At 46.3% G+C, this 27,769-nt stretch overlaps 1 protein-coding gene across 5 annotated transcripts in view; it reads right to left on the bottom strand.

Annotated features, from left to right (window-relative positions):
* LOC106572251 (nucleolar protein 4-like) overlaps positions 1-27,769 on the bottom strand; it is a 134,982-nt gene that overhangs the window by 31,792 nt on the left and 75,421 nt on the right. For all 5 annotated transcript variants that reach the window (XM_014146289.3, XM_014146288.3, XM_082962030.1 and 2 more), the window contains one exon: positions 18,096-18,243. In XM_014146289.3, coding sequence (XP_014001764.1) covers positions 18,096-18,243 — 148 coding nt within the window. The remainder of the gene's footprint in view (positions 1-18,095; positions 18,244-27,769) is intronic.

Raw genomic sequence — 27,769 nt, 5'->3', positions numbered from 1 at the left:
GATAGGCCTACTGCAGCGCTACGGAAGCAAAGCATTTGCTTCAGAGCCATGGCAGTATTGCAATGACGGGTTAAACATGTTAAAGACTCCTAGACAACATCATTAGGAATGATAGAGGAATCATCAGTCAGTACAGCGTTGACCTCCAGTGCAGTACCTGCTCGCTCACTGGTGCATGTAGGGTATTTCACCGTACAGTTGAACCATGTGGAAGGCCTTCGAAACAACTTCGAGAAACTTCTCTGAAAAGACACAAGTACCGCAACAAGGGTGAGCCCATACAAAAGCAGGGCTCCACGCGGACCTTTTTTACAGTTGAAAAATGTAGGAGCACACAAAGAAATGCCCAATGAAAAATATTTGAGGTAACAAGCCGTTTTCTTTGTAGTAACGGTGCAAGCATGACGCTTTTAAATCTGCGCTCGGTGTATTCTCCATGGCACTCAGGGGCTGTGGTACAGTGAAGTAATCATTGCAACAATTATCATCTGGATAAAAAAAAAATCTAGGTGCACTGGTGCTCCTAAATTACAATTCTAGGTCGCACAGCAAAAATATTTAGGCGCATATGTGAGTAAAATGGTTGCAGGGGGACTGGTGGGTGTGGTTCTGGCGCTCAACACCGCTCTACGTGAACAACATCCTCCGACAGTGATTCCTCGATCGCAAAGCCGCTTAGCCTAGCGTTACTTTCAACTGCACTTATCAACGACCTCTGGGCTTTTCACTAAAGCCCTGGCTGCCCTGGAGAGCACCTAGCCCTAACCTCGCCCTGGCGTGTCCAAGGATAGATGATCCCTCGGAGCTGATCTGGGACTTCAACGGTGACGCCTTGTCAGCTGACTTGTGTGAATGTTTGTGACTGCACTGACTGATCTACTATTAAGAGCCTGAGACAGGGAAGCTCTTCCTGATTGTCCGTGGCCACATTTGCTGTCTGCCCCAGCCAAGCAGAGGACTTGACTGACCTATTTGCGAGGATGACTTGTTGTGGTGTCCCGGAAGGGGAGGGGAGAGGAGAAGATAGAGGAGAGGCTGAACAGTAAGACAGGACGGAGAGGAAAATCCTCCAGAGACGATCATCTTCTTCTGCTGCTGCTCAGGACCTCACTCTGGGTCGTGTTCATTAGGGCACACTGTAGCAAAACGGTTTGCAACAGAAAACAAAAATCTAGTCTGTTACAGTTTATATGCAAGTAAGTCATACCGTATATTTTTTTTTTTACGAAAGCTGTGACGGAAACAGGAAGTTTCGGTACAATTTTATAAAAGCCGCCAGATAATTTGTTTGTTCAACATAGTGGGATCTTTCTGTGTCAGTAAAGTGTAGTACGTGAGAAACGGCAGTGGAAACACCTTTATGTGCAAATACTGATATAATAACCATTATATATCAAAGTAAACTTGGAGTCACGTGATGATATGGTGTGTGGTCCTCCCACTACAACTTGGGAAACCATGCAGTTTTTTAGGCTACAGGTGAAATTACTTATGAACTTCACAGGGTGATGAAATTGTACAGTGATCTTGATGCTACTTTCCAATAAATTTGGAGGCTCTTATTCTGGTGACATGACCATATATGGTTGACTGGCGTTTGACAAATACAAATATTCTCGCTCTTATCCGTAATAATCTCATCATGTAGACTCGCCTACTCGTACAGCCATACCTGCACTGTATCTGCCAGCTGTTGGCTAGAGCGCACCTGCCAAGACCAGAGGAGGCACGTTTGCTATTTAACTCAACAGTTTATGTGACAAAACTATCGGTAGAGTTGAAAATGGAAAAGTACATTTGGTGTGCACCACGTCGTCACGCGCTGTTCTTTTTTTTCATCCGCAACAAGTCACACTGGTAGGAAAACGCGCGTATTTTATTCATACAGATTTTAGAACATTTGCATGAAAATCGGTCGCTAATCGGATGGAAACCTAGCTACTGACTGCTATCCATTGAGGAGAATGCTGGGGTAGTTAAACATCTACACTGATAGACGGTTGTTTATCCTGCTATGTGCATGTGTGTTATCACACAGTCTGTGATGCAGAAAGGTGTATTCTCACTCTTACTGACACCTAATGCAGAAAGCACGGAGACTAATTCCCCAGACGCTTACCGCTGCTTTAATTGTGTGCATAAAGTAAATATTTCCCTGCTCCAACGCCTTCTGGGAACAGACCGCTGAGTTTCCATATCGCTTTTCTCTCCCACTGCATATGGATACAGATTGGATGCGGGGGAAATAAGAGAAGGTAGAGGCACTTGTTGATATAGGCAAGATTTCCATATCAGAATATGCTGTATGGGGGGGGGGGTTCCCTAGACCAGAATTTTGTCAACATGTCAACCTAACATGGACACAATTCCCAAGAGACAACGTGAAAATCATATCGGCGAGACATCGTGACACTCCAAATCTCTATCTCACCTACTCACCTTCCCGCACACGCACGCACCCACGTACACAGACCCCATTCCGTTACTATACCGCACAGCTCCTGGCTACGGTAAATACAATTTGTTAACATTTTTTGTTCCTCATAAAAGATTCAGCAGGAAGATGATCTCAATCTAGGTCACTGAAATATAGCGTGGTCACTCTCCTCGAAGGCATGTCATTAGGATTTTCAGAATGTTTAATATGCAGCCTCTCATGCTCATTACGCTTGGTGGGCCAGTGCACACCGTGCCTGCAGTGGGATTTAGCACTAAGCCTCTCCGTTGCTGCACTCACTCTGCAGTTTTTTTTTTTTTTTTTTTGGGGGGGGGGGGGGGGGGGGGAACTGCTTAAGACACATCCCCCTTCTGGACTAATTAGGTCCTCTCTCTCTCTCTCTCTCTCTCTCTCTCTCTCTCTCTCTCTCTCTCTCTCTCTCTCTCTCTCTCTCTCTCTCTCTCTCTCTCTCTCTCTCTCTCTCTCTCTCTCTCTCTCTCTCTCTCTCTCTCTCTCTCTCTGAGTGCTGCTGCTCACTGTGTCTCCATCTCTCCCTTACTGACTTCCTTCAGGGGAAAGAAGTCTGCTAGGGGAGGAAGTGGTGATGTTGTAACCACAAACCTATTCTCATTAAACTCGAGACCACACACTCTCTCACAGTCCTCAGTGAAAAGAACTGCCAGCTATTTCCATAGAATACATGATTCAACTCATTACAGCTTTCAATCATCACCTTTGGCGAGACTGGCGAGACCTACTATACACACAGAATGATGTTTAGGCTTTCTTTGCACAAAACGTACTAATTAATAAAAGTACACAGCAACTGCAGGCAAGCCAGTCAGACAATTTGCAGACTTACAGATATCTGCAAAATGCTCTGCGGTTATTCACTGGTTCTTTACTGGGATCACCAAGCATCGTCCCAAAGTGGAACACACACAATGCATCCAGAAACACAAAATCAAATGCTGAATTCAGCTCCAATTTCAAGGGAGAAAAGTCATATTCTCTCAGATCACTGCGGTTTCTTTAATACAATGATCTCATTACAGAGTGCAGCAGCAGATATTCTGTTACATACTGTAGAGTCCATTAATCACCATCACACCAAGGTGTCTGCCTCATTTCATCCATACTACAGATAGCCACTCTGCCCTTCCTCCACGATCCCTGGCGGTCTTTAAAAGATAGGCCAAAAGACACGGACTGTGTCTGAAATGGCACCCTATTCAATAAAGGGCTGTCTTCGAATAACAATTTTGAGATTCAAATCGGATGAATAATTTCGACAGAATATTTCGTCAAATCTACAAAACACCCTTGCTCCATGATTCCCCCCCCGACCGTCTTTTCTAAGATAGGGGAAGGGTAAATCATGTTTTTTGGCCTGAGGTGTGCCCTTGTTAACGTACTGTCAAAGATTTAACAATGGTAGAAACTCCCTCTTCAGGCAATACTAACACCCCAATCTAATACTTTTCAATCCACGACAGGAAGTGTGAAATTGCACCCTTGGGCTCGGCTGGAGAAAGAGTCTCTAGACATACCGGCCACTGTATCACTGTGGGCTATAGTCATTTAAAGCTAGCCACCGGGGGCCGGTTGCAACAGTTAGGCGAAGGCGTATACACCTGGGGATGAAATGTACATTCTAGGTGTAGAAGGGAGCAGGCGTAGGGCGTTTCTTCAGGGAGGCTAACAAAGAACCACGAGAGGTAGAAAATAAAACTTCCCATACTATCGATGCAACATATTTCCATTGTTGACTTTATTATTAGTATTATTATTTATTTGAGGCAAAACAGGAATACTTTTCACAGCTAGTAGAGATGTAGGCTATTACCTAGGGTCTGGGCTAATGTTTTTGACTGGATAGCCAGTTAGGGATTTTTAGGCCTAAGGACCTTAATCTCTTCCTCAATAATGCCCATAGTGTAACACACAGCTATTACGGTTCATGGAGTGATTGACAGTGCATGTCATTCACTTTATCAGTGATTCCACCCAAAATGTTCAATCTTTTCAGTTCCTTTCATACAAACCTGTATTGAAGAGAACTCTGTAGTCGTAGTTGTCAAACACACTGGTTTATAGAAAAGTGTAGGCCTACATACACTCTTCTATGTTTGGTATCAGTATCTTTTCAGTCCTCCCTATAGCTTATCCCCTTCTAACATTTAGGCCTTACACACCCTGTCTTCTTTTAGTCATCCCTTACTCTCTCCTCCTCCCTCGCTCAGTTTATCCTCAAAGTCCTCCCCCTTCCTCTTCCTTCTCTGTATCCTTAACATCCTCCCCCTTCCTCTTCCTTCTCTGTATCCTTAAAGTCCTCCCCTTCCTCTTCCTTCTCTGTATCCTTAAAGTCCTCCCCCTTCCTCTTCCTTCTCTGTATCCTTAAAGTCCTCCCCCTCCTCTTCCTTCTCTGTATCCTTAAAGTCCTCCCCCCTCCTCTTCCTTCTCTGTATCCTTAACGTCCTCCCCCTTCCTCTTCCTTCTCTGTATCCTTAAAGTCCTCCCCCCTCCTCTTCCTTCTCTGTATCCTTAAAGTCCTCCCCCTTCCTCTTCCTTCTCTGTATCCTTAAAGTCCTCCCCCTCCTCTTCCTTCTCTGTATCCTTAACGTCCTCCCCCTCCTCTTCCTTCTCTGTATCCTTAAAGTCCTCCCCCTCCTCTTCCTTCTCTGTATCCTTAAAGTCCTCCCCCTTCCTCTTCCTTCTCTGTATCCTTAAAGTCCTCCCCCTCCTCTTCCTTCTCTGTATCCTTAACGTCCTCCCCCTTCCTCTTCCTTCTCTGTATCCTTAAAGTCCTCCCCCTCCTCTTCATTCTCTGTATCCTTAACGTCCTCCCCCTTCCTCTTCCTTCTCTGTATCCTTAACGTCCTCCCCCTTCCTCTTCCTTCTCTGTATCATTTCAGTCCTCCCTCCCTTTCTCTCACCCACTGTCTCCTCCCTCCTCCTTCCTCCCTCTGTCAGTGGCACAGTCCTCCCCCTCTCCATGTCTCTCCCACTGCGCTGCATGGACTGTCTGAGGTGCTGCCTGCAGCATGTGTTGTCTCTGGCCTTAAGAGGCGAAATACAATGCTGAGGAGAAGAGAGAGAGACAGGGACAGAGAGAGAGGAGAGAGAGAGAAGCTCCCTCCTTCCTGCTCTCCCTCCCACACAGCAGCCACACAGAGGGCCAGACTGTGGAGCCCCACCTGGCCCCGCTCCTACACACTGCCTCCAAGCCCGGCATACACAATACCAACACACATACCACCTCTACCTCAGTAGTCCAACCTGACCTCACAGCCAGAGGAAGACAAGGGGATAAACATTTCCGTCTGGCAGCTCGGGGAGCGGTGGAGAGAGAAGGCAGCTCAGGCATTTTTGCATCCTACATAGGATGGAGGGCCAGGAAACCGTATTGGGAGAGTGCTCTCATAGTTAAGTAGAGAGAAAGTGTGTGTGTGTGTGTGTGTGTGAGCGCACGCATGCGTGTGTGGCTGTCTGCCGCTCAGCGATCACATATCTCCCGGTGATGATAGGGAGTGACAGGAGACTCAGATACAGGACAGCTATGTCAAGGAGTGACACATTCACAAAATGAGGTGTCCACAGAATGACATGCTTGTACAATACGACAGGCCTGCAGGTACTGAGGAGGAGCAGGCTTAGTCTCAACCCAACCAGGAATAGATAGTGGAGGTGAGGAGAAGAGGTGACCATGACAGGCATCCCTCATGCAGTACTAAATGGGGGGTAGGGAGAGATAGAGCGAGCGAGAGCGCGCAGAAGAGTGCCTCATCTCCCACTCACTCCAACCCCCACGACTAACATTAGAGGAAGGGACAGAATAGAATAGGACAGAACACATCTCTGGTGTTAACAGCCTTCCTACAGACTGCACCTCAATAACAGGAGCCATATTCTGAGAAGAAGCCTGATGCTCATGATTTGTACAACTGGACAAGTGCACACATCTCTTCAGAGTTCCTCTCCTATTAATAACACTGACATTGGCACTAGGCTACAATCCACACATAGTAGCCTACACATAGAGTAAGCCTACAGTAGGCCCTATCTTATTTTGGAGAATGCAATCGTTCAACTGAAGGCCTGCCACAAAGAAAAGGGGACAGAAAGGGGATGGAGAGAGACAAAAGAGGAGAGGCTGCCCCAGTTGTGTGGGCCTGTGGTGGGGATGGGGATGGGGATGGGACTGAGCGCTCTGTGTCATTGTCACTTGTATTCTGGGAGACTGGGGCAGGCAGAGGCAGGGTGGGTGGCTGGGCTGGCAGCTGGATGCGGGGAGGGGAGTAGGTGCTGATTGGGGGGCTGCTGGATGCGGGGAGGGGAGGGGAGTAGATGCTGATTGAGGGGCTGCTGGATGCAGGGAGGGGAGGGGAGTAGGTGCTGATTGGGGGGCTGCTGGATGCAGGGAGGGGAGGGGAGTAGGTGCTGATTGGGGGGCTGCTGGATGCGGGGAGGGGAGGGGAGTAGGTGCTGATTGAGGGGCTGCTGGATGCGGAGAGGGGAGTAGGTGCTGATTGGGGGGCTGCTGGATGCGGGGAGGGGAGTAGGTGCTGATTGGGGGGCTGCTGGATGCAGGGAGGGGAGTAGGTGCTGATTGAGGGGCTGCTGGATGCGGGGAGGGGAGTAGGTGCTGATTGGGGGGCTGCTGGATGCGGGGAGGGGAGTAGGTGCTGATTGGGGGGCTGCTGGATGCGGGGAGGGGAGTAGGTGCTGATTGGGGGGCTGCTGGATGCAGGGAGGGGAGTAGGTGCTGATTGAGGGGCTGCTGGATGCGGGGAGGGGAGTAGGTGCTGATTGGGGGGCTGCTGGATGCAGGGAGGGGAGGGGAGTAGGTGCTGATTGGGGGGCTGCTGGATGCGGGGAGGGGAGGGGAGTAGGTGCTGATTGGGGGGCTGCTGGATGCGGGGAGGGGAGGGGAGTAGGTGCTGATTGGGGGGCTGCTGGATGCGGGGAGGGGAGGGGAGTAAGTGCTGATTGGGGGGCTGCTGGATGCGGGGAGGGGAGGGGAGTAGGTGCTGATTGGGGGGCTGCTGGTTATCGATATTGGCGCAGGAGGAGGAGGAGTCAGCAGCTGCCTTTTATTTGTCCGGGAAGCGCTGCACAAAGACTACACTTCTCAGTTTCTCTTGGCTAATAGCCAATGGGGGTTTTGTAGCCTAATGAATAACGATGATGGGAAGGGGGAAGAGGTAGGTAGCACTGACACATGCACACTGCTGGAAACAAAGTATGATTACATTCTTAGAAGAAAAGGTGTTATCTAAAACCTTAAAAGGGTTCTTCGGCTGTCCCCATATGATAATCCTTTTTGGTTTCAGATAGAACCCTTTTGGTTCCATGTAGAGCCCTTTCCACCACAGGAGGCTGCTGGTGGGAGGACGGCTCATAATAATGGCTGGAATGGAGTTTAATGGCTGGAATGGAGTGAATGGAATAGTATCAAACACGTGTTATATACCATTCCATTTACTCCATTCCAGACAATACTTTTAGCCGTCCTCCCCTCAGCAACCTCCACTGCTTTCCACAGAAGGGATGACAACCAAAGAACCTTTTGGAACCCTTTTTTCTAAGAGTGTAGGCTATGATCTGTGTCTGAAGTTTATTTTGGTAAATTAACACAACAACAAACATAACCTATTTTGTTCCGACAAAGCCTTTCCTACCTTGCTTAAGCGCATATCAGTGAGTGTGATTATCCCATGTCTGAGGGTTCACACTTGAAAGAGGTGTTTAGTATTCACTGTGTGAGCCAGCGTGTGTTATACAGGGGTGGCCACAGGGTGCTGTGTCGTGCCCATTATTTTGGGCCTCAACGGTCCATTAACAGCAGCCCACTCTGACAGCACCTTCACAGCCTTACACTCAGCACCTTCCTCCCTGAGTCCTTGTACCAAAGATTATTAACACGTTATGGCCTGCTGTAAAACTGCAATCAAGACGTCGATCCTGTCTGGCTAAAGTTCTAATGCACACTCAATTTAGAAGAAAAGTAGGTTGTGTCGTTTGTGTTTTTTTTTGGCTGTCCCATGTTTCATGGAGGATGACAATGGGAACATACAGCACCAAAGATAACTTTTTCTGTGTGTTTCTGTCTGTGTGTGTGACCTTTGTTCTCATTGAACTTTATGCTCCCTTGCACAAGATGGAGGCAGTACCAGCCACTGAGCTTCATAGGAGCTAAGCGCTGGCACTCTCTGACTGTGCCTCCCCCTCCCAATCTCACTTGCCATCACACAAATGCTATAGCCTATATGCACACACTCACACATGCACAATTTCGTACATACTTACTTGTACCTGCGCGCGCACACACACACAGACAAGCGCACAAACACACGCACACACACACACATTATCTTCCCCCACCCCACAACCAACTCCCTTCCTCCCGGGTTCAAAGCAAACCACCAGCATTGTCTCATTTTTTCTGCCGCTTTGTTTTCAGTAGAAATAACACTCCAAAAGATTTTTGAACAATAAGCAGAGGGTCATTCCACGAAATGAGTGCTTTTTACGTACCTTTGATATTTTAAGTAGAAATTGTGCACAAATATTGCATTTTGACATGTCCCTCTGTGCATCCTCTGTGACTTCTAAGATTTTAACCCACTTAATCTCAACATTTCTCCAAGTTTTTACCATCATTGTAAAGCCCTAGTTATTTTATTGCTTTGACAAAGACATCTCTGAAGATTATTATTATGTGATACATTTTAAGTAAAAAATATAATACTTTTTTTAAGGTCAACCCTGTTATGTGGACTGAACTTTCATTTTAATATGGTGAAACTACACTGAGTGTACAAAACATTAAAAACACAGGCTCTTTCCATGACATCGACTGACCTGGTGAATCCAGGTGAAAGCTATGATCCCTTATTGATGTCACTTGTTAAATCCACTTCAATCAGTGTAGATGAAGGGGAGGAGACAGTTTAAAGAAGGATGGCTCAACCTTGATACACATGACACATGGATTGTATATGTGTGCTATTCATAGGGTGAATGGGAAAGACAAAGGTTTTAAGTGCCTTTGAACAGGGTATGGTTGTAGGTGCCGGGTGCACCGGTTTTTGTCAAGAACTTCAAAGCTGCTGGGTTTTTCACACTCAACAGTCTCCCATGTGTATCAAGAATGATCCACCACCCAAAGGTAATCTAGCCAATTTGCCACAACTGTGGAAAGCATTGGAGTTTACCCCAGACATGGGCCAGCAGCCCTGTGGAATGCTTTCGACACCTTGTAGAGTCCATGCCTCGACAAATTGGGGCAAAAGGGGGGGGTGGGGGGTGCAACTCAATATTAGGAAGGTGTACATAGGTTTTATTCAAAAGAAACATTGCACATCTAATACTCAAATCATAGTGTAAAAGCAGGTGAGCTGATTCTACTCTTTTTGGCCATTCACACGACACATTGACATCGTGCCAGTGAGACACTCGCCCATTGTGCACGTTTCCAAGGCATACTTGAATTTTCTCTGCATTATCCATGAACATTTCTCTCTACCTATGGATGTCAGTTTGGCATCATCTTGGGTACGTCTTTACAAAGTCGTTTCATTGACAATAGAAAAGCAAACAAAAATCACACGTAGAATACTGATATTGCACTGCCCACTAACTTTAGTTAGACCTACCGTAGGTCTATGACCGAGCTCTACACAAGGGGAAAAACAGGAGACCAGCAACACTTAGCCTAGAAAGTGTCTGACCGGAGCAGGAAAGGGAGGGGACCATATTTGTACAGCCAGACTGTATAGCTTAGTCTGACTGTGTCTCAGTGTCTGGTGGTAGCCTAGCGCAGTACATAGTGTACTGTACATAGCCAATTCCATTCATCATCAGGGAGTGCCTGTCCCTGGAGCAGACAGACTCTAAAGCTCACCTACTCCCCAGCAGCCCCCGGCACCAGCCCCTAGCCCTGACTCCCCCTTCCTCCATCAGCCAGCCCAACAAAGCCAGGCAATATCCTCATGGCTAGGAGAGACATAAAAGAGTGGGGTTGAAGGTTAGGAGAATGAGAAAATTGACCCGTGAATGTAAACATTTAAACTGTGTACAGAAACAGGAAACTGTGTACAGTGTAAATGATGACCTCAGGGTTGCTCAGAATGGGAGCTAGAAGTCACACAGGTAACACTTTCCACTTCCTCTTCTGGCCTTAATCCATCTCATGCACAAATAGCCAGTGGAAGTGGCCATGTTGGGAGAATCTTGGGAAAACAAAAGGATTTGGAAATGTGCTGTATAAGAGTAACACGGGCCACAAGAGTAACACTGTTTATCTTATATATTGTGCCTGATATGAACGATACCGTATTTCTGATGGCCGTGGACGTTAGCTTAGCTAGTAAGCATGACGTTGACTAAGTATTCATGTGGCAGCATCTCCTCAGCAGAGCCCAGTCCCAGTCCCACCTCAGGCCCAGCCATGTCCTGTCGTGTCCTGTCTGCCCTTGTCTCCCTCCATGGCCAGCCCAGTAAGTGCAGCACAGCAGTATCAGGCTGTGGCTGTGTGAGTGACTGGAGTGTAGGATACTGTGGGGCCAGGGCTAGAGTCAGAGCCGGAGGGAGCTTTATCTGATCTCATTTCCCTCCAGCAAAAACCCAATCCCACGGGGAAGGCAGAAGGCAGGGAATCAGACTGCTCAGAGGGTGCAGCAGGCAGTAGCAGCGCTGTGAGGGAGAGGACAAGGAAGGGTGGGTCCGGGAGGGCAGGGGATATATGCAGACTAGAGCTCCTTAAAGGAGACAAACAGGAAAAGGGGAGAGAGAAAAGAAGATAGGATAAACCGCTACATCTAGTGAGCATTGAACTGCTCTGCATGTTATTGGGGAAAGCAAAAATAATTGGTCTGTTAGTTACATGTAGGCTATACAATATTGTATAGATGGAAGGATTCCTAACACTAATATTCTAACTGATGCGCTGTTCTATTCTAACTGATGCACTGCTCTATTATAGCCTACTGCCATGTGCGCATTGCTGCGCTTATAATGTGAAGAAATAGCCTAACAGTTTATCAACGTTTTAAGCTAAACGTTCTCATCTGTTGCGTCAGGCTCATTGCTTAAAACAGGTTTTTTGATGCTAGTGGTTGTATTAATTTGGGATCTATTGCATCCCACAACTGTCCCAGACTATGTTTGGAATATTTATTTCTCGCACAGAATAGGTCAACTTTTGTACTATGGGGATAGTAGATTGACATATGCTAGTGCTTTTGCTGTTCGTTAGGCCTACTCATCTTGTTGGCTGACGAAAAGTAAATGTGGACAATTCTTCCAATATCTTCAATATGCACCTTGGAATTGGATAAGGATGCGCGTAGTTGCGTCCCCGATGTGTCTGTTTTCGCTTGCAGGCTGTGAGAAAGACTGACCATGTGAGTGAGAGGTGCTTCGGGATGCAGCCGGGAAAAGGGAATTATAATTATTATTTTCAGTCCAAGGGCCGAAAGGCTACTGGCCACAAAAGGCATTTTTAGGGGGCATTACGGCCACACAAAGGGGATGCAGCCAGGAAATTCAACGCATTATCAAGTGCTTGTCAAATTGTGAATGAGAGACTGATGAAGTGTGTACAGCCTGTGCAAAAAACAAAACGAGCTCATGCCTTTCATGAGACTTTTTAAAAATCATCATTAGAGTCTCATCATGCAGCCTTACAATGTATTAAACATCAAAACAAATAACCCAACATTTGTATCAAAACTAAAGTTACATAAATAACTCTAAATTAAGAATACACCTGAGTACCTGTTTCTTTGTTAACCGCTCAAAACAGGATAGCCGCATGTGCGCGCTCCCTCAAATCGTTTGGAGAAAACATCCTTTCTATATCAATTGTATTCTTCATACTATAAAATAATATAAATTAATGGCATGGGATTCTAAACAAATCTTGTCTGCTAAATTAACTAGTGTAGCCCACAGCCATATGGCATAGCCAGATCAGGGCCTAACATAAGGACAACTCAGAGTATGCTGTTCTGTTCTTCTGAAATCGACTACATTTTCTTCATATCATGTTTCTTTAAACCTGTCTAAAATAAATAATGGATTTATTGTGATGGTGTAGGCTACTCGATTTATTTGACTTTTTAAAATGTAGATGTTCCAATGGTCTGCATCAGTGGCTTGTAGGCTGTGTGTGGAAGCCTGGAGAAGCTAAATGTATTTATGTTAATTAACGGTAAATTACTGTGCGACCGGCAGTTATTTGCTTGACAATCACAGACTGAAAAAATGTCATGACCGCCACAGCCCTATCCACGTCAATAGGCGGTGTAGTAGGCTTAACCCGGCAGCTGGGTTCCTGGGTGATCTCATATCCCTTTCTTGGAAACATCTGTCTCATCTTGTAAGCTCTGGAACTACTCTGCCCCCATTCCCCACTGTGGAGGGATGGGACATACACCATCATCTGGCTATGTTAAGACTGACAAACACAAATCTAGTTCACAAAAGTTCAAATCAGGAAGGCTGGTCTGAATGCTCGCTTAACGTCATCCAGTAAGCATAACATAATTCACTTTGTTTCCTATTCTACAGGCATTGTGGGAATGAATACAAACATATTATCATTGCGTCTTATTTCTTCTCCTCTTTCTTACTAGCCATGTGTGGAATGTCATTCACCTATTTACCTTATAGTCTATAAGCACAATAATGGACACTCCTCATATTTGCTGTTTAGCCTATGGGCTCACTCTTGCAATTATCACCTTCCTCTCTCTCAACCAATGGGCGTCGTTGCTGTTTTTCAGCAACAGTTTTTGACAACCATCCACCTCCCCACCACTACCAGCTATAATAACCTTAAGGCCCATCATTGGAACTCCGTTCCCCCAGCGGGGGGTTTCGATGCCAGCAGCACCGCATAGGGCTACATCACATCATCTGGCTCCGAGGCCATTCCCCAAACTATTTAATAAAATGTCATATTGCATTCAGTCTTTGTCGTTCATTCAGTTAAGCATGTACTCGACTGAACTGAATATTTCCATTAGTCTAGGTAGGAAGACCTAGTCACTCACTGCACCGCACTATATTGTACAGTACTATTGTAATACACTGTATTGTACTTTACTGTACTGCACTACACTGCACTCTACTCCACTGTATGTAGGTAGCAGCCTAACATGCTGACTCTAGCCATACGTAGAAAGCTTAGTTGTGTGAAACAGGCAGCTATTTCACACTAACAGAGTGAAGCAATGAAAGGGTGCTGCTTAACTGCTCTGAAGCCTTCTGTTGATGTTGCTGAGCTGTCACAATACCTCGGGTCACTGGGCGCTGCTGAGGAACCACCTTTGAAATTTAGAAAGACAAACAGACACTCCGTCGTCGCAACTTATCTTATCTGAGGTGTCCAATTGGGTGTTGGGCGTGGGGTGAACCAGGAGAGTGACTGATACGGACGGGTACAAACTTCCAGATTTTTGAGATTTATGGGGCAACCTTTACGCCGGTTCTCTGAAATGCACCCTTCTACCCTCCCATAAAACAATATGAGACATGGGTGGGGAGTGATCCCAAGGTCTTAAACACACACACACACACACACACACACACACACACACACACACACACACACACACACACACACACACACACACACACACACACACACACACACACACACACACACACACACACACACACACACACACACACACACACACACACACACACACCTTGTACTCAGCCAGGGAATGAGACTGGGAAGAGCTTAGCAGTTAGCTAGTAGGGGGAAGAAAGCAGATGGAGGTCACTAAACCTCTCTATCCTCTATGGCAGCCAGCCAGGAGGGAGAGTCCCAACATTCTGAGGCAGCATCCAGCCAGTCACTCAAAGCTGCTACTGCCTCATTAAGACCAGGTTGGAGACACTGTTCCTGCTAAAAGTCAGGCATCTAATTGCAATTTCCCTGAGAAACACACACTGATTATAAATATGCCAACAGGAAGGCAGGCATTCAATCACAGCTGGTGTTCATTCCTGTAAACAAAACAAATTGTTACCCGTCTCTCTCCCTGCGAGTGAGCTTTTGCTTGTAATAATTAATTTACTTGCCTTATTATTTTTTGTGTGTGTCATGGAGGGGGGTGCAGTTAATAATTAACAGGCTTCTGGCCCTATCTCAGTGGAAAGCATTCTTCCCCTGCACAAATGAGGACACAACTAGTGGTAGACATCCTCCCACACCACACGCCAGCACGTATGCTAGCGTGCACACATTTTGGGTAGTTGGCATCTCTCAGAAGCCTGTGGAATTAGGGGTAGCTGGGGGTATATTTTAGCTGGATAAAAGAGCAGCCTAGTCCTCCTATACTGTTCCTCTCCCATAATTCATCTGAAGACGCCTTTAGATTTTATCTTCACTCTGCAGCCTCTCTCTCGTGCTCGTGAGGTTGCTCGAGTCCCAAATCCCAGAGATGAACTTGGCAACACACTCATAATCAAATCGAACACACTGTGAAATATCATGTTAACAACGGTGAATATTTTACAGTATTTCCATTAGGTTATCACATGATTATCGGCACGATTTTTATCACCCCTTGTATGCGTGTGGCAGTAGTAGAAATACTAGTTTCGTACCAAATTGCACCCTATTCCCTATATAATGCAGTACTGTTGACCAGAGCCCAAATGGCACCCTAATGACCCTGGTCAAAAGTTGTGCACTGTAAAGGGAATAGGGTGCCTTTTGGAATGCAACCACTTTTCTTTTCAACAGAGGCTTGTTTATTCAGATGGCCTCCTAGCTTGCGTCTTAAACCCAGTACTACGGTCAGGGACAGACAGTACTCAAGGAATCCCTGGCTTGGAGAAACCACGTAAATGGACCTGACACGGCTGATGCGGCTGACACTAATGAGGCTTCTCAAGGCGCTGTCACTCAAACACACTGACGTTTCCAATGGGTCGGCCATCTTTAATCCCAATTGTGCCTTTAGCCTAACACTTTGTTTTCCTCTGTTATTGAAGGTCAGCTGTGGCAGTTGTTTTCCCTATGGGTTATATTTTCAAAAAAGATCAATATACTTGAGTTCAAATCACTGTTCATTACACATAACATTAAGCCATTACCTTGTAAACTTCATCAATCAATCAAAATGTGCTAATTTGTTCAAGGAATTTCTCTGGTTGGCACAGTACAGTACATATGTTATCATGTAATTTTCTCAGTGATAACTGCTGTTCTGTTAGACTATCCAATACTGTAAGGAGTCTGTGGTGCTTATAAGTACTGGCTAGGACTTATTAGGTATTGTCCAATTAAGAGTGTTTTGGAGCAGCGGGGGTTCATTACCTAACAACACTACCCATATTCCAGCCATCCATACATCAAGTATATTTTGCCACCGGGCCTCCTCAGTTCATTACGCTGACTATTAGATAATCCAGCATTGCTATTCTCATCTATGTCTTTTGTTGGAACAGTTGACCTCGATCGCTTAGCTCTGGGGGGAGGAGGATCAAAATCCTCCTGTCATTTTCAACTGGCCTACTTTCCATGACTTCAAACACATTAGGTTATCATGTGTGCCACTGGCCTAGAGGCTGCAGCATTGTATTGGTAATTCTCTGCTCTGCTCTCTCTCTCTCTGCCTCTAGTCCAGGCGGGGAAGCAGGGACGTAAACACTGTACGGTCATGAGAAATGTAGGGAAATGACTCAGCCAGTCTGATGGTTCCTAAAGCCTACAGCCAGTTTAGCCTCGTATTGTGTGTGTGTGTGTGTGTGTGTGTGTGTGTGTGTGTGTGTGTGTGTGTGTGTGTGTGTGTGTGTGTGTGTGTGTGTGTGTGCTCAAAGCTAGCCCTAGTACTACACACAAGACATGGACCATGTAGTCCTGGTTCCCTGTCCTCATATAGCAGTGTTTCCCACCACAATCCCTATATGGTACAGTGCTTTACTTCAGTGTGGGAAATCACAGTAGCTAGCTAAACAAGTACAGTTGTGCTCTGTTATTTTAGCGCTAAGTCTAAAGCAGGAAACACACACAGAAACAAACTAACTTCCTAAATCACTTGTAATGGACGTTCTTGGTTCTGCAGCAGCAGAAACAATGGGAGTACTTGGAGGAGAAAAGCATTTTTACTAAGAAGGGACGGAGGGACGGAGTGTCTAAGGTACTACAGAGTAGTAAATATTATTGTCACAGACTCGCCCAATGACATCTCCAGTAAAAGCGCCTCGAGTGGCCAGTCCACAGCTCAGCCAGCTGCCTGAGGAGCTTCTCAGGCTCGGGAAGTCAGTGCATCAGGAGCCCCTCTTGGTTCCCTTTGGAGCCCCGGTGAAATCATAGCCACGCTTAACCACAGGGCCTGAGAACCTCTTGGGGCCCTCTTGGAACAAGGCACAGCCCTCCGAGTCAAAATGTGTCCCCCCCCTTCCCCAACCCAGACCCTCTTAGGGGAGACATGAATCCCACCTCGGAGAGCAGACAAATGGGATGGATGGAGGGAGAGGAGCCAGTCCATTCAAATAAGCAGCTAGTGTGGCTGAGGAGCAAGGTTTACTCCCTCCGGTAAATCATTCACAGTCACATGGTTAGCAAGTCAAGATTGTCTGTTAACACTTCATATCCCCAGCCAGAAAAAGTTTCCCTAAATGCACTGACAAAACGAATAGGCTACAACACAAATGGCTAGCTAACAACAAACCATTTCTGTATAGATGTTTCGACTTTGCATATAAGAATAGCCGATATGATGTCGACAATATTTGTCTGCTAAAGAGTTAGAGAAGGAGAGAGCACGGATGGCAGTGTTCTCCCCTGTTAACGATTTGATTTATTAGCTTATTTTCGGCGGTGCATCCATCCGCCGGGTGCGATGCTGCTCCCAGGGCCCATCTGCTGCTGCTTGCCACGAGCGGACATGTAATGATGGCTCTCTCCGGGAAGATTACCTCTGCACATTTACCTGGCAGCTGCAGCTGCAGCAGGCAACGCTTCGTCACCCACGACAGCCAAGCATCTCTACAGCCCACTGAAAAATGGAGCCATGGAAAGGCATTATGGTGCATAGTAAAACACACTCGTACTCGTATTAAGGGGAAAATGTTTCTCTGCTCAGTACCACTCATACTTGGATGCTACAGAGTGTGTATTAGAATACGTCGACCCTTTGTCATGACTCTACACAGAGTTCAAGGGTAACACCATTCAGGTGGTGGTGGTGGCTTTACCCGTCTCCTGAGGCCTTCTGTAGCTGGTCTAGAGGACCTGACCAGGCTCCCTGCCCCTCTTTCCCCAGCTCTATCCATAACATCCAACCCCCTCCGTTCACACCCTTCCTCCCTGGTGTGGGAATAGTAGCCCTTCCCCCACACCGGAAGCAGAGAGAGCAGGGCAGCAGGGTGAGGCTCGCTTGATCTAAATGTATTCCAACATCTTCTCTTGCCTCACCCTGGCCTTCCACTCAACTCACATCACAGTCCAAAAAGCCTGCTCTCTCCCAGCCTAACTTACACACTGACTGACTGTGTGAGAAGTGACATTGGAAATCCTCCCCGTTTCCCCCACAAACCATACCAATGAGGAATTTCATTTCAATCAAAGAGAGAGAGAGAAGGGAGATCAGAGGAGAGAGAGAAAGCAGCAGTAGTAGCTCTTTCTTACCGTCCTCCTCCTTAATGTGCGAGTTCTGAGGGCTGTGCATTCTCTCTCCGTGGTTCGGGGGACTCAGGTTGGAAGCAGGGCCGTGATCAGCTGATATCCATGTGGGGTCGGTCATATCAAAGTCCTCACTGCTCACTGAACTCTCATCCTGTCGGAGAAAGACAGGGAGGGAGAGAGAGGGAGAGAGAGAGGGAGAGAAATAGAGAGAGAGTCAGTCATGTCATTCCGTGGACAGCTTAGACAGGTGGAAGAGGAAGAAAATAAAGAGATGGGAAGATATCAGACGTAACGTATGACTGACCGGACCTCAGACATCAGAGAGGTTGCCAAAAGAGGCGGAGGGAGGCTACCTTGTTTGTGACAGCAGGGAGACCTAAATGGGGATTACATTTTGCAGTTAGACACTTGGTGCGTGTCTGGACTACAAAGTGTTAGGCCTATTTGTTATAAATAAAAACGACATAACTGGCAACAATTCACTATGATGAAAGTGTGCGAAAATGGAAGAAACTCAAAGGCAGCCTTGCACATTTTCAATATAGCAAAGTGATATCCCACTGGGCACACACCGGTTGAATAAATGCAGTTTTCATCTAATTTCAATGAAATGATGTTGAACCAATGTGAAATAGATGTTGAATTGAGGTATGTGTCCAGTGGGATGCATCAGTCATTTCAATATCTCACCCTTTTTAGTCACCACAGTGAGCAAGGAGCTGCAGAGCATCATTGGGCCTACAAAACCGCATGTGAAATGTGATTTGTCAACTGTCTCAAATTTGTGAAGTCCCTAGGACTACAGCCGAAACATATTAAGAACTTGATTTACCGGTAACCTTTATCAGCAGGCCCATACCAGGCATAAGAAGCATTACGAGTCTAGAAGCATTAAGAGTCTTTAAGCATTAGCAGATCAGCTGAGGCACAATGACCCTGCCTGACCAAACCCAGGCCCAAAACCAACTATCCTAATGACCCCATAAGGATTGAGGCCCCTGTCCTTCATTTCCATTTCGGAGCTGATTCTACATTCATTCCACTGGTGTTTGTTTGACTTGTGTCCAACTTTTTGGTCCACCAGCCACTGTGGCAGGTACCATAGATTAAAAAAATCTACCCGTGTCACGTCCTGACCCTAGTAAGATGTAATTTTCTATAGTAGTGTAGGGCAGGGCGTGACAGGGGGTGTTTTTGGTTTATCTATGTTTTCTATTTCTATGTTTAGGTTCTAGTTTGTCTATTTCTATGTTGGGATTGTTTGGGGTTGATCTCTAATTGGAGGCAGCTGATCCTCATTGCCTCTGATTAGAGATCCTATTTAAGTAGGGGTTTGTCTCATTGTGGTTTATTGTCTTTTGAGTAGTGTGTTGTCCTCTCTGCGTCACGGTTTGTTGTTTTGTATTTCAGTGTATTGCATTCAGTTTCACTTTTAATAAATATGTGGAACTACGAAAACGCTGCATCTTGGTCCGCTCCTTCGAACAGCCGTGACAGAATAACCCACCAACAAAGGACCAAGCAGCGTGGAATGGAGCAGCAGGAGAAATTGACTTGGGAAGAAATCCTGGATGGGAAAGGACCCTGGAGTCAGGCTGGGGAGCATCGCCAACCGAAAAAGGAACTTGAGGCAGCGAAGGCAGAGCGACGATACTACGAGGCGTTATATGCACCGAAAGGCAAGTGCGAGAGGCAGGGGGGGCATACGGGGAGGTTTGCTAAGTCAGGATGGAGACCTGAGCCAACTCCCCGTGCTTACCGTGGGGAGCGAGTGACGAGGAAAGCACCGAGCTATACGGAAATGCGCACTGTATCGCCCATATGCACGCACAGTGCGGTCGATACGGGCTCCGCAGCGTTGCCATGCTAGAGTTGGCACTCAGCCAGGAAGGAGTGTGCCTGCTCAGTGCATCTGGCCGCCAGTGCGTCTCCTCGGCCCAATTTATCCTGCGCCTGCTCTACGCACGGCAGCCCTCATTCCCCAGCACAGCCCAATTCGCCCTGTGCCAGCGCTCCGCCCGTGCCGGGCTACAGTGACCATCCAGCCAGGACGGGTTGTGCAGGCCGTGCGCTCCAGACCTACAGTGCGCCTCCAAGACCCAGTGTACCCTGTGCCTGCTCCGCGCACTCTACCTCCAGTGCGCCACCATAGCCCAGTACGTCCTGTTCCTGCTCCCCGCACTAGCCTGAAGGTGTGTGACTAGCCTGGCGCCTCCTATACCAGCCCCATGTAGCAGACTTCCAGTGCGTCACCATAGCCCAGGACGTCCTGTTCCTGCAACCCGCACTGGCTTGAAGGTGTGTGTGACTAGCCTGGCGCCTCCTATACCAGTCCCACGTAGCAGACCTCCAGTGCGTCACCAGAGCCCAGTACGTCCTGTTCCTGCTCCCCGCACTGGCTTGAAGGTGTGTGTGACTAGCCTGGCGCCTCCTATACCAGTCCCACGTAGCAGACCTCCAGTGCGTCACCATAGCCCGGTAAGGCCGGTGCCTGCTGTGAGCACGCGGTTCGAAGTACGTCTCCCCAGTCCGGTGAGACCAGTTCCAGCGCCCCGAAGGAAGCCTCTAATGATGGTCAATGGTCCGACGTCTCCAGCGATAATCCATGGCATGAAGCCTCCAGTGATGATCCATGGCCCGGAGCCCGTAGGGATGATCCAAGGCTCGAAGCCTCCTGTGATGATCCATGGCCCGGAGCTTGTAGGGATGACCCATGGCCCGGAGCCTCCAGTGACGACCCATGGCCCGGCGCTTGTAGGGATGACCCATGGCCCGGAGCCTCCAGTGATGATCCATGGCCCGGAGCTTGTAGGGATGACCCATGGCCCGGAGCCTCCAGTGATGACCCATGGCCCGGATGACCCATGGCCCGGAGCCTCCAGCGACGCTCCTCAGCCCGGAGCCTCCAGCGATGCTCCTCAGCGACGCTCTGCAGCCCAGTGTCTTCAGCGGCGGCCTTTAGCCCTGAGTCTTCAGCGGCGGTTGGCGTTCTGAAGCCTCCGGCGATGATCCATGGTCTGGTTCCTCCGGACATACAGAAGCGGGGGGGGGGGGGGGGGGGGGGGATCAGCGGGCGGTGGGGGTACTATGCCCGGAACCAGAGCCGCCGCCATAGACATGTCACCCACCCTACCCTCCCTTTGTGTTTTAGGTTGTTTTGTTGAGTTTTTGTTGGGTTTTTGTTTGCATTCGGAGTCAGCACCTTTGGGGGGGAGGGGGGTGTTTTCTATAGTAATTATACTGTAATTTTCTATAGTAGGGCAGGGTGTGACGGGGGTGTTTTTGGTTTATCTATGTTTAGGTTCTAGTTTGTCTATTTCTATGTTGGGATTGTTTGGGGTTGATCTCTAATTGGAGGCAGCTGATCCTCATTGCCTCTGATTAGAGATCCTATTTAAGTAGGGGTTTTTCTCATTGTGGTTTATCTTTTGAGTAGTGTGTTTTCTTCTCTGCGTCACGGTTTGTTTTCCTATTTTCAAGTTATTTATGTATTGCATTAAGTTTCACGTTTAAATAAATATGTGGAACTACGAAAACGCTGCATCTTGGTCCGCTCCTTCGAACAGCCGTGACAACCCGCCACTCAGATTTTTTTTTTTTTACCAGACAAAACATTTTTTCACCATTAAGTTAAAAAACACAAACAGATGACCATGCTTTGTAATGTTTCTAAAACAAAAAATATATTAGTAATGTGGTATATTGCTTAATCTTTTGTGACCTGAATCTTTTAACCAAAATATCAGAGACAAAATGTTCAGCTTGCCCCTTTAAGGGTGGGAGGTTCTGACATCTCTTCGCTTTCAGTCAAAGCAGCTGACTCAAACTAACGTTGAAAAACAACCGAGCTTATGAACAAAACAATTTAAATAGCCAAGAAACACAAGGACAAAGTCTGACTTTGTAGACTTTTGAGTAAATTAGACCAACTTTTAGGCCTGTGCGCAGCGCCTCCAAAAATGAATCTATATCAGCACTTAACTCATTGCACACAGCTCTCCTGCCAGGCAGTGTTGCTGTGCAAGGTTGGATATTGTATAGGATTTGTATTTCTTTGTGCAATTAGCAGCTATGAAATAAAACATCAGAAATACTTTGAAAACAGCTACTGCAGCATTTTTCTAACCCTACCATGTGCTCATACTTGACTTTTGACTATTTTTATTAGCAAATGTAACGCTTGCACTGTAGAGCCCTGCAAATTGACCACCCACCAACGTAGCTGGTGAAATAGACATTATTACCTGCCAATACATAAATCTACCTGCATTTGGTGGGTGTTAATTTTATGCCTGCTTATGTCAGTGTGGCTCCGCCGGCTGCAGCAAAGAGCGAGGAGGATCTGAGAGCCGCCACTCCCAGTAATGAGGTCCAGAGTGCTGCAGCAAGCTGCCTTTCAGGCAACACAACAGCTAGACTGACAAGACACAGCCTTTAGCTCAAACCTCAGACTCATCTGTTGCACTGCTCTTTATCACTTGGTTCCACACACATGCACTTAACCTACAGCAGGATAGTCAGGGGGCCAGAACATAATTAGAAATCATTTGTAGACTGCAAATTGATGACAAGAACCTCAAACAGATAACGTTTGACTAAAACATGATTTCTAACCTTGTTTACATTTTTAGCTTAAATTTTTTTTGGGGGGGGCAAATAAAACCACCCATGGGCCGGCAGTTGGGCAACCCTGGCTTAGTCTTATACACACGTCATAGGACTATATCACACACACATCCGCACACACACGTCATTTAGCCTACTACCACTTCTAGCCTAATCAGATACTAATAAAACAGTTTTCAGACAATGTTTGGGCTGTGTGTCCCCCGCTGGTTTTGAGCCCCCCCCCCACCCACCCAACCCTCTGCATGCATAGCCCACAGAACCTGTCAGTCACCATCTGTCCCCATGCTGGCTGCCCAGCACGCACTCCAATGGCGAACGTGCATAAAGATGGCAGAATTCAGATATGACATCATTGTTTTAGCACTATCCAGAGTTTTTAAACTACGGCGCATGACATGTGAATAAATCAGCACAATCTACTTTTTAGTTTTTTCAAAATTGAATCGTCTTGAAGCTACGTCTTGAAGCTACATTTGGGATCAAATATACTGTGTTAATGCCCATACCAAACAAAATAGTAACGAAGAACAATGTACAACATGCCGAAACGGAATTTGTGATTAGTGCATGGGTGCTGCCATCTTTATGCACCTCCGTTATTGGTTAACTTGCTTCACTTGCAAATTGACCTGTGCATTATTGATGCGTTGCTGTGCACGGAGAGATACAAGCTACCTAACCAACCCGCTGTTATTAAGTCAACTCAAGTGCAGCCCTATAGCATGGCTCAGCTACCTATAGCACTCACTCACACTGGAGGCTGCAAGTATGTTAGCTGACATAATCACGGTCTCACTATAGGCTTATGTCGTCTTCTTCCACAGTTACAATGAGTTAGGTTCACACACACGTCTTAGCTCAACAATCCTGACATCCTGAAGGAATACGCTGATGGCTTACGGGCACATAAAACTAGACTAGTCTTCGTTGTGGATTAACTGTTTGGCAGTCAGTACAGGCCTTGACGAGAAAATAGACTTGAAGATCTTAAGTATAACACCTATAAGACATTGGGCAATATCGTTAGCACATGAATTAACTTAAAGTGAGGGATCCTAAATGACCTTCATTTAATCTGCGTCTTAACTCCATTTCAATTACAATCATATGAAACCACGCGAACTGGTTCGTCATTGTGTCGGTCGGGGAGAGAATCTAATGCATAACAACGGTTTATTTTCTATCTACCTACAGTATTACTCCATCTGTCTGCATTCATTTTATCCCCACGGCTCAATCCTGGCTGCTGCCCTTCCTTTTATTCCTTTAGATTTTTTTATCAATGATCCCTCGCTAACGCTCTCATCTCATCTACATGCAGATGAGAGAAGAGAAATATCCCTCCCTGATAAATCACAGCCCGGGTATGATCTCTTTGGGCTTGAATGAAATACAATAGCACCACTCCCTTTCCTGCACATCAAATAGCCTATGTTTAAAGATCTAAGCCTAGGCTAATTAAGATCCAACCTAATACTTTATATTGTGTGAATGAGTGACTCGGTTTACCAGCTTCGTAAAGGACTGGGGCGTTGAGATGGAAATCCATCTTACTTGGCTCCAAGCACATTCTGTTTCAATCAAAGCAAAATGAGTCTGTTTACAATGACAGTGCAGGTAGATAGGAGAAAAAAGTATTAAAAAAATTATTAACTGGGAGTGCTTCCATTTCTATTTTTAACATGGTGGAAGAGTAAAAAGCTTCCATGGGCATTCTTCCATATCACAGGCAAGTGGACTGTGGAGATGAAGTTGTGTCAAGCACAGCAGAATGGAGGAGGGCCAGCTCTATGAAAACACTGCTTTGATATGGCATCTTGCTAAGCTCCACATTAAATATGGGACCGTATGCAGTAAGTTCAAAGATTGATGTGCCGTCAAACAGAAGTTGTAGGCTATGCTTTGCATACTGTCACTCTACCTAAGGAACGTCATTCACACAAAAAAACATATTCTAAGGTACCGGCTTGTATAAGGTTTTAAATTCCATCCCATTTATTTCTAATTCAACAGTAGAAAACAGTATGTATTTACCAAGACAATTAGTCCTAGCCCCACCACACTCACACACACAACGCAAAATTACCCCATTTGAAGTGGTTTTATCAAAGAGGCCGGAACTGAGAAAGTACTTTTCAAGCTAATGCAGTTAGCAAGCGGACCTGTCTGCTCTGCTCTAATATCCAGCCAGCTCTCTAGACTCTGTCTATTGTTCTCTTTGTTAAAGTGTGGAGCAGGCAGGTGAGTAACACACCCTCCCTGATGAAATTGCCGTTCTTCCACCTGCCTATCATGCACTTTTCCTCCTCCTCTCCTCTTCTCCTCCAATCACATGGATGCATGCTGCATGGATGCTGGTATTTCAACAGGAGCAGTAGCATCAATGCATTCTCTCTATAAATAGTGAGGAAGGGAGAGCACGTTTATTGGCTGCCATGGAAACTGATCAGGTACAGTAGCCTTGGAAATTAAGTTGACTCTGAACAATTGTTGTTCTGAGCAATTTGAAGCGGAGAGAAATTACCCACCGTACGACTGCTGAAGATGAAGGCTAAAATACAAGGAGGATTCAGACTCCAGGCAATGTAATGCAGACATTTCAGTAGGATAAATCCCAGTTTAACCAACTGATGTGATTGACCAAATTAGAGAGGCCTGGGGCCATGTGACAAGACTGAATCAGACATAACAGGCTTCCGTGCAAATTGTGGTGTTTTCTTTCTAACGTCTCCTAATGAACATGGAGCTACACATTCATGTCAACAGCAATAAATTCAATAAAGTTCCAAAATACAAATATATTTTTAACTACCGCTGGCATAATTACCGTATAATCGTGTAAACGACGGTTATGGATGAAGACCGTCATGTAAATAAATTAACCGTCATAACCATCAACGAACAGCTGACTGAAGACAGGACAGCGGGGCATTTGTGCGGTTCAGTCCGTTTCTGCGGTAACATGGACGCTTAACGTGATAAACTTTGTTGCTCCTTGCTGGAATGTAGAATGTTCATTCAAATGATGTTAACTATTGTTGCTCATGCAATGGAATGTATTTTTTGTAATGTCAGTTGAGTTGAATCAAGAAATCACAACACATAATGATGGGTACAATTCTTGCTTTTACTTCCTGCTTTGCTCCTATGGGTACACTCCATCCATTATACCATAATTGACTTGAATGGGGACACCCGTTTTATTTCTATGGCGGCACATGCGGTCAGGAGCGGAGGAGGGGAGAAAATGAGCAGAGACCACCGTCATTTGGCTGGCCAATACCATCATCCAAAAATCTCGAACCGTCACGGACCTATTTTTAACAAAAGAGAGAATGTTAGCTAACTTAACAGACAACCCCCTTTTTCTTAGAAATCAATGAGGACGTTGGGGGAGCAGCAGGAAGAGTGTATCATTTCTGAACAGAGGTGAGGATATTGATAAGTGTGGCGTTTGTTGGCTGGGGCGCAATGTAAATCCACACACACAAACACACACACACACACACACACACACACACACACACACACACACACACACACACACACACACACACCTCGCAGTCCCAGGCAGACCTGGGAGGATTAACAAAGTGCAGACTACAAGCCTCCACTGCAGAGTATTGATCGCACGGAAAACCAGCCGCGAGGAGAGGAAAATACCACCACTGACACATGCACACACTCAAAAAGGCACACACCCATTCACTACACACAGATAGCAGACGTTTGTATGCACCTACAGTGTAACAGGGGCAGAAAGACAAAAATGATGCAAACTGAAGATAGCTAAAAAGTGGATGAGGATTGAAATAGCCAAGGTAATGGACACACAGACAGATGAATATCAATGTCTGTTGCACGATATTAAACCACTAGGCCTGTCCGCCAAAGGGCAAATAAAAAGTATTCTATTACTATGAAGACGGGAGAGACAATAATCAGTGATTCAAACGGACCTGAATTGATCAGCCTGGTGAGAAGCTATTTCTGTGGCTGTTGAGTTCAGCTGTCACACAGCTAACTGAGCAGGGCTGGTAGTCACACTGTGAGGAGATTGGGCTGGGGCTGAGGAGGGGAGAAATTGCTTCTGAAACTATATCTCTGCAGTCAATTACACTGCCACTGCATGTTACTCTATCCAGTGCTGTCTGACAACAGAGAACGTGAGGGGTAAAAAAGGCAACAGACTACAGGGCGACAGAACGATCCGCGACTTGTGTTTCAGAATCTCAGCGGAATCTGACGTTGGGATGGTGTCCCATAATTTCTGACCGCAAGGCCATAGACAGACAGGATGCTCCTCTCGTTGCACAATGTACAGCCAGCGACAGACAGACAGACAGACACATTGGTATATGAAGAAGATTGCAAGAAACAAGATGCAAGCAAGAACCAAGATGACCAAGAGGAAAGCAAATCCATAAATGTTATGCCTCCGAGCCTATTAATTACAGTACATTGCTGATATGGTGCCTGAGCCCCTGATGCTAAATAGAGAAGGAAAATGATGTAGCTACGGACCAAAGAAACCATGTTTCTGGTGATAGGCTTATACCCAGAAACATGGGTTTTTTGGTCCCGAAGTGCATCATGTGCTATAACAAGACAAAGATACTACAAAATATACTAGAAACGTTTACTAATAGTGAGCGCTCCAATTAGTATCTGCCTGAACCAGTGGCGTGTATGCATGGATGCCATGGGAAGTCAGGGTTCACCTAAAAATCTACCATATAAACAAATTATTTTATATATCTTTTGTCTGTCTGTGTTTTATAATTTTCCGTCAATTCGCAAGAGGCTGAATGTATCTCACTGGAGAAAGCATCCGAGCGAGCGAAACAGCATTGTGTAGGCCGTCTATCTGATGCTGTCTGGTCCAAAAGAGTATGACATTGTTGCTGTTTGCTGGTTTGCTGTAGGAGCTCCACATGACTGTTCGTGTCTGGTTCTAAGCTACGAGGAGCTCACTATCTCCCACTTTGGGCTGGATGTGTCACTGTGTAGTTCATACATGCATAATCTATGAGCAGAATTACTGTGAT

The sequence above is a fragment of the Salmo salar genome, chromosome 15, assembly GCF_965601325.2.
Source record: "Salmo salar chromosome 15, fSalSal1, whole genome shotgun sequence".
Taxonomy (NCBI): domain Eukaryota; kingdom Metazoa; phylum Chordata; class Actinopteri; order Salmoniformes; family Salmonidae; genus Salmo; species Salmo salar.
This window is presented reverse-complemented; position numbering and strand designations above follow the sequence as displayed.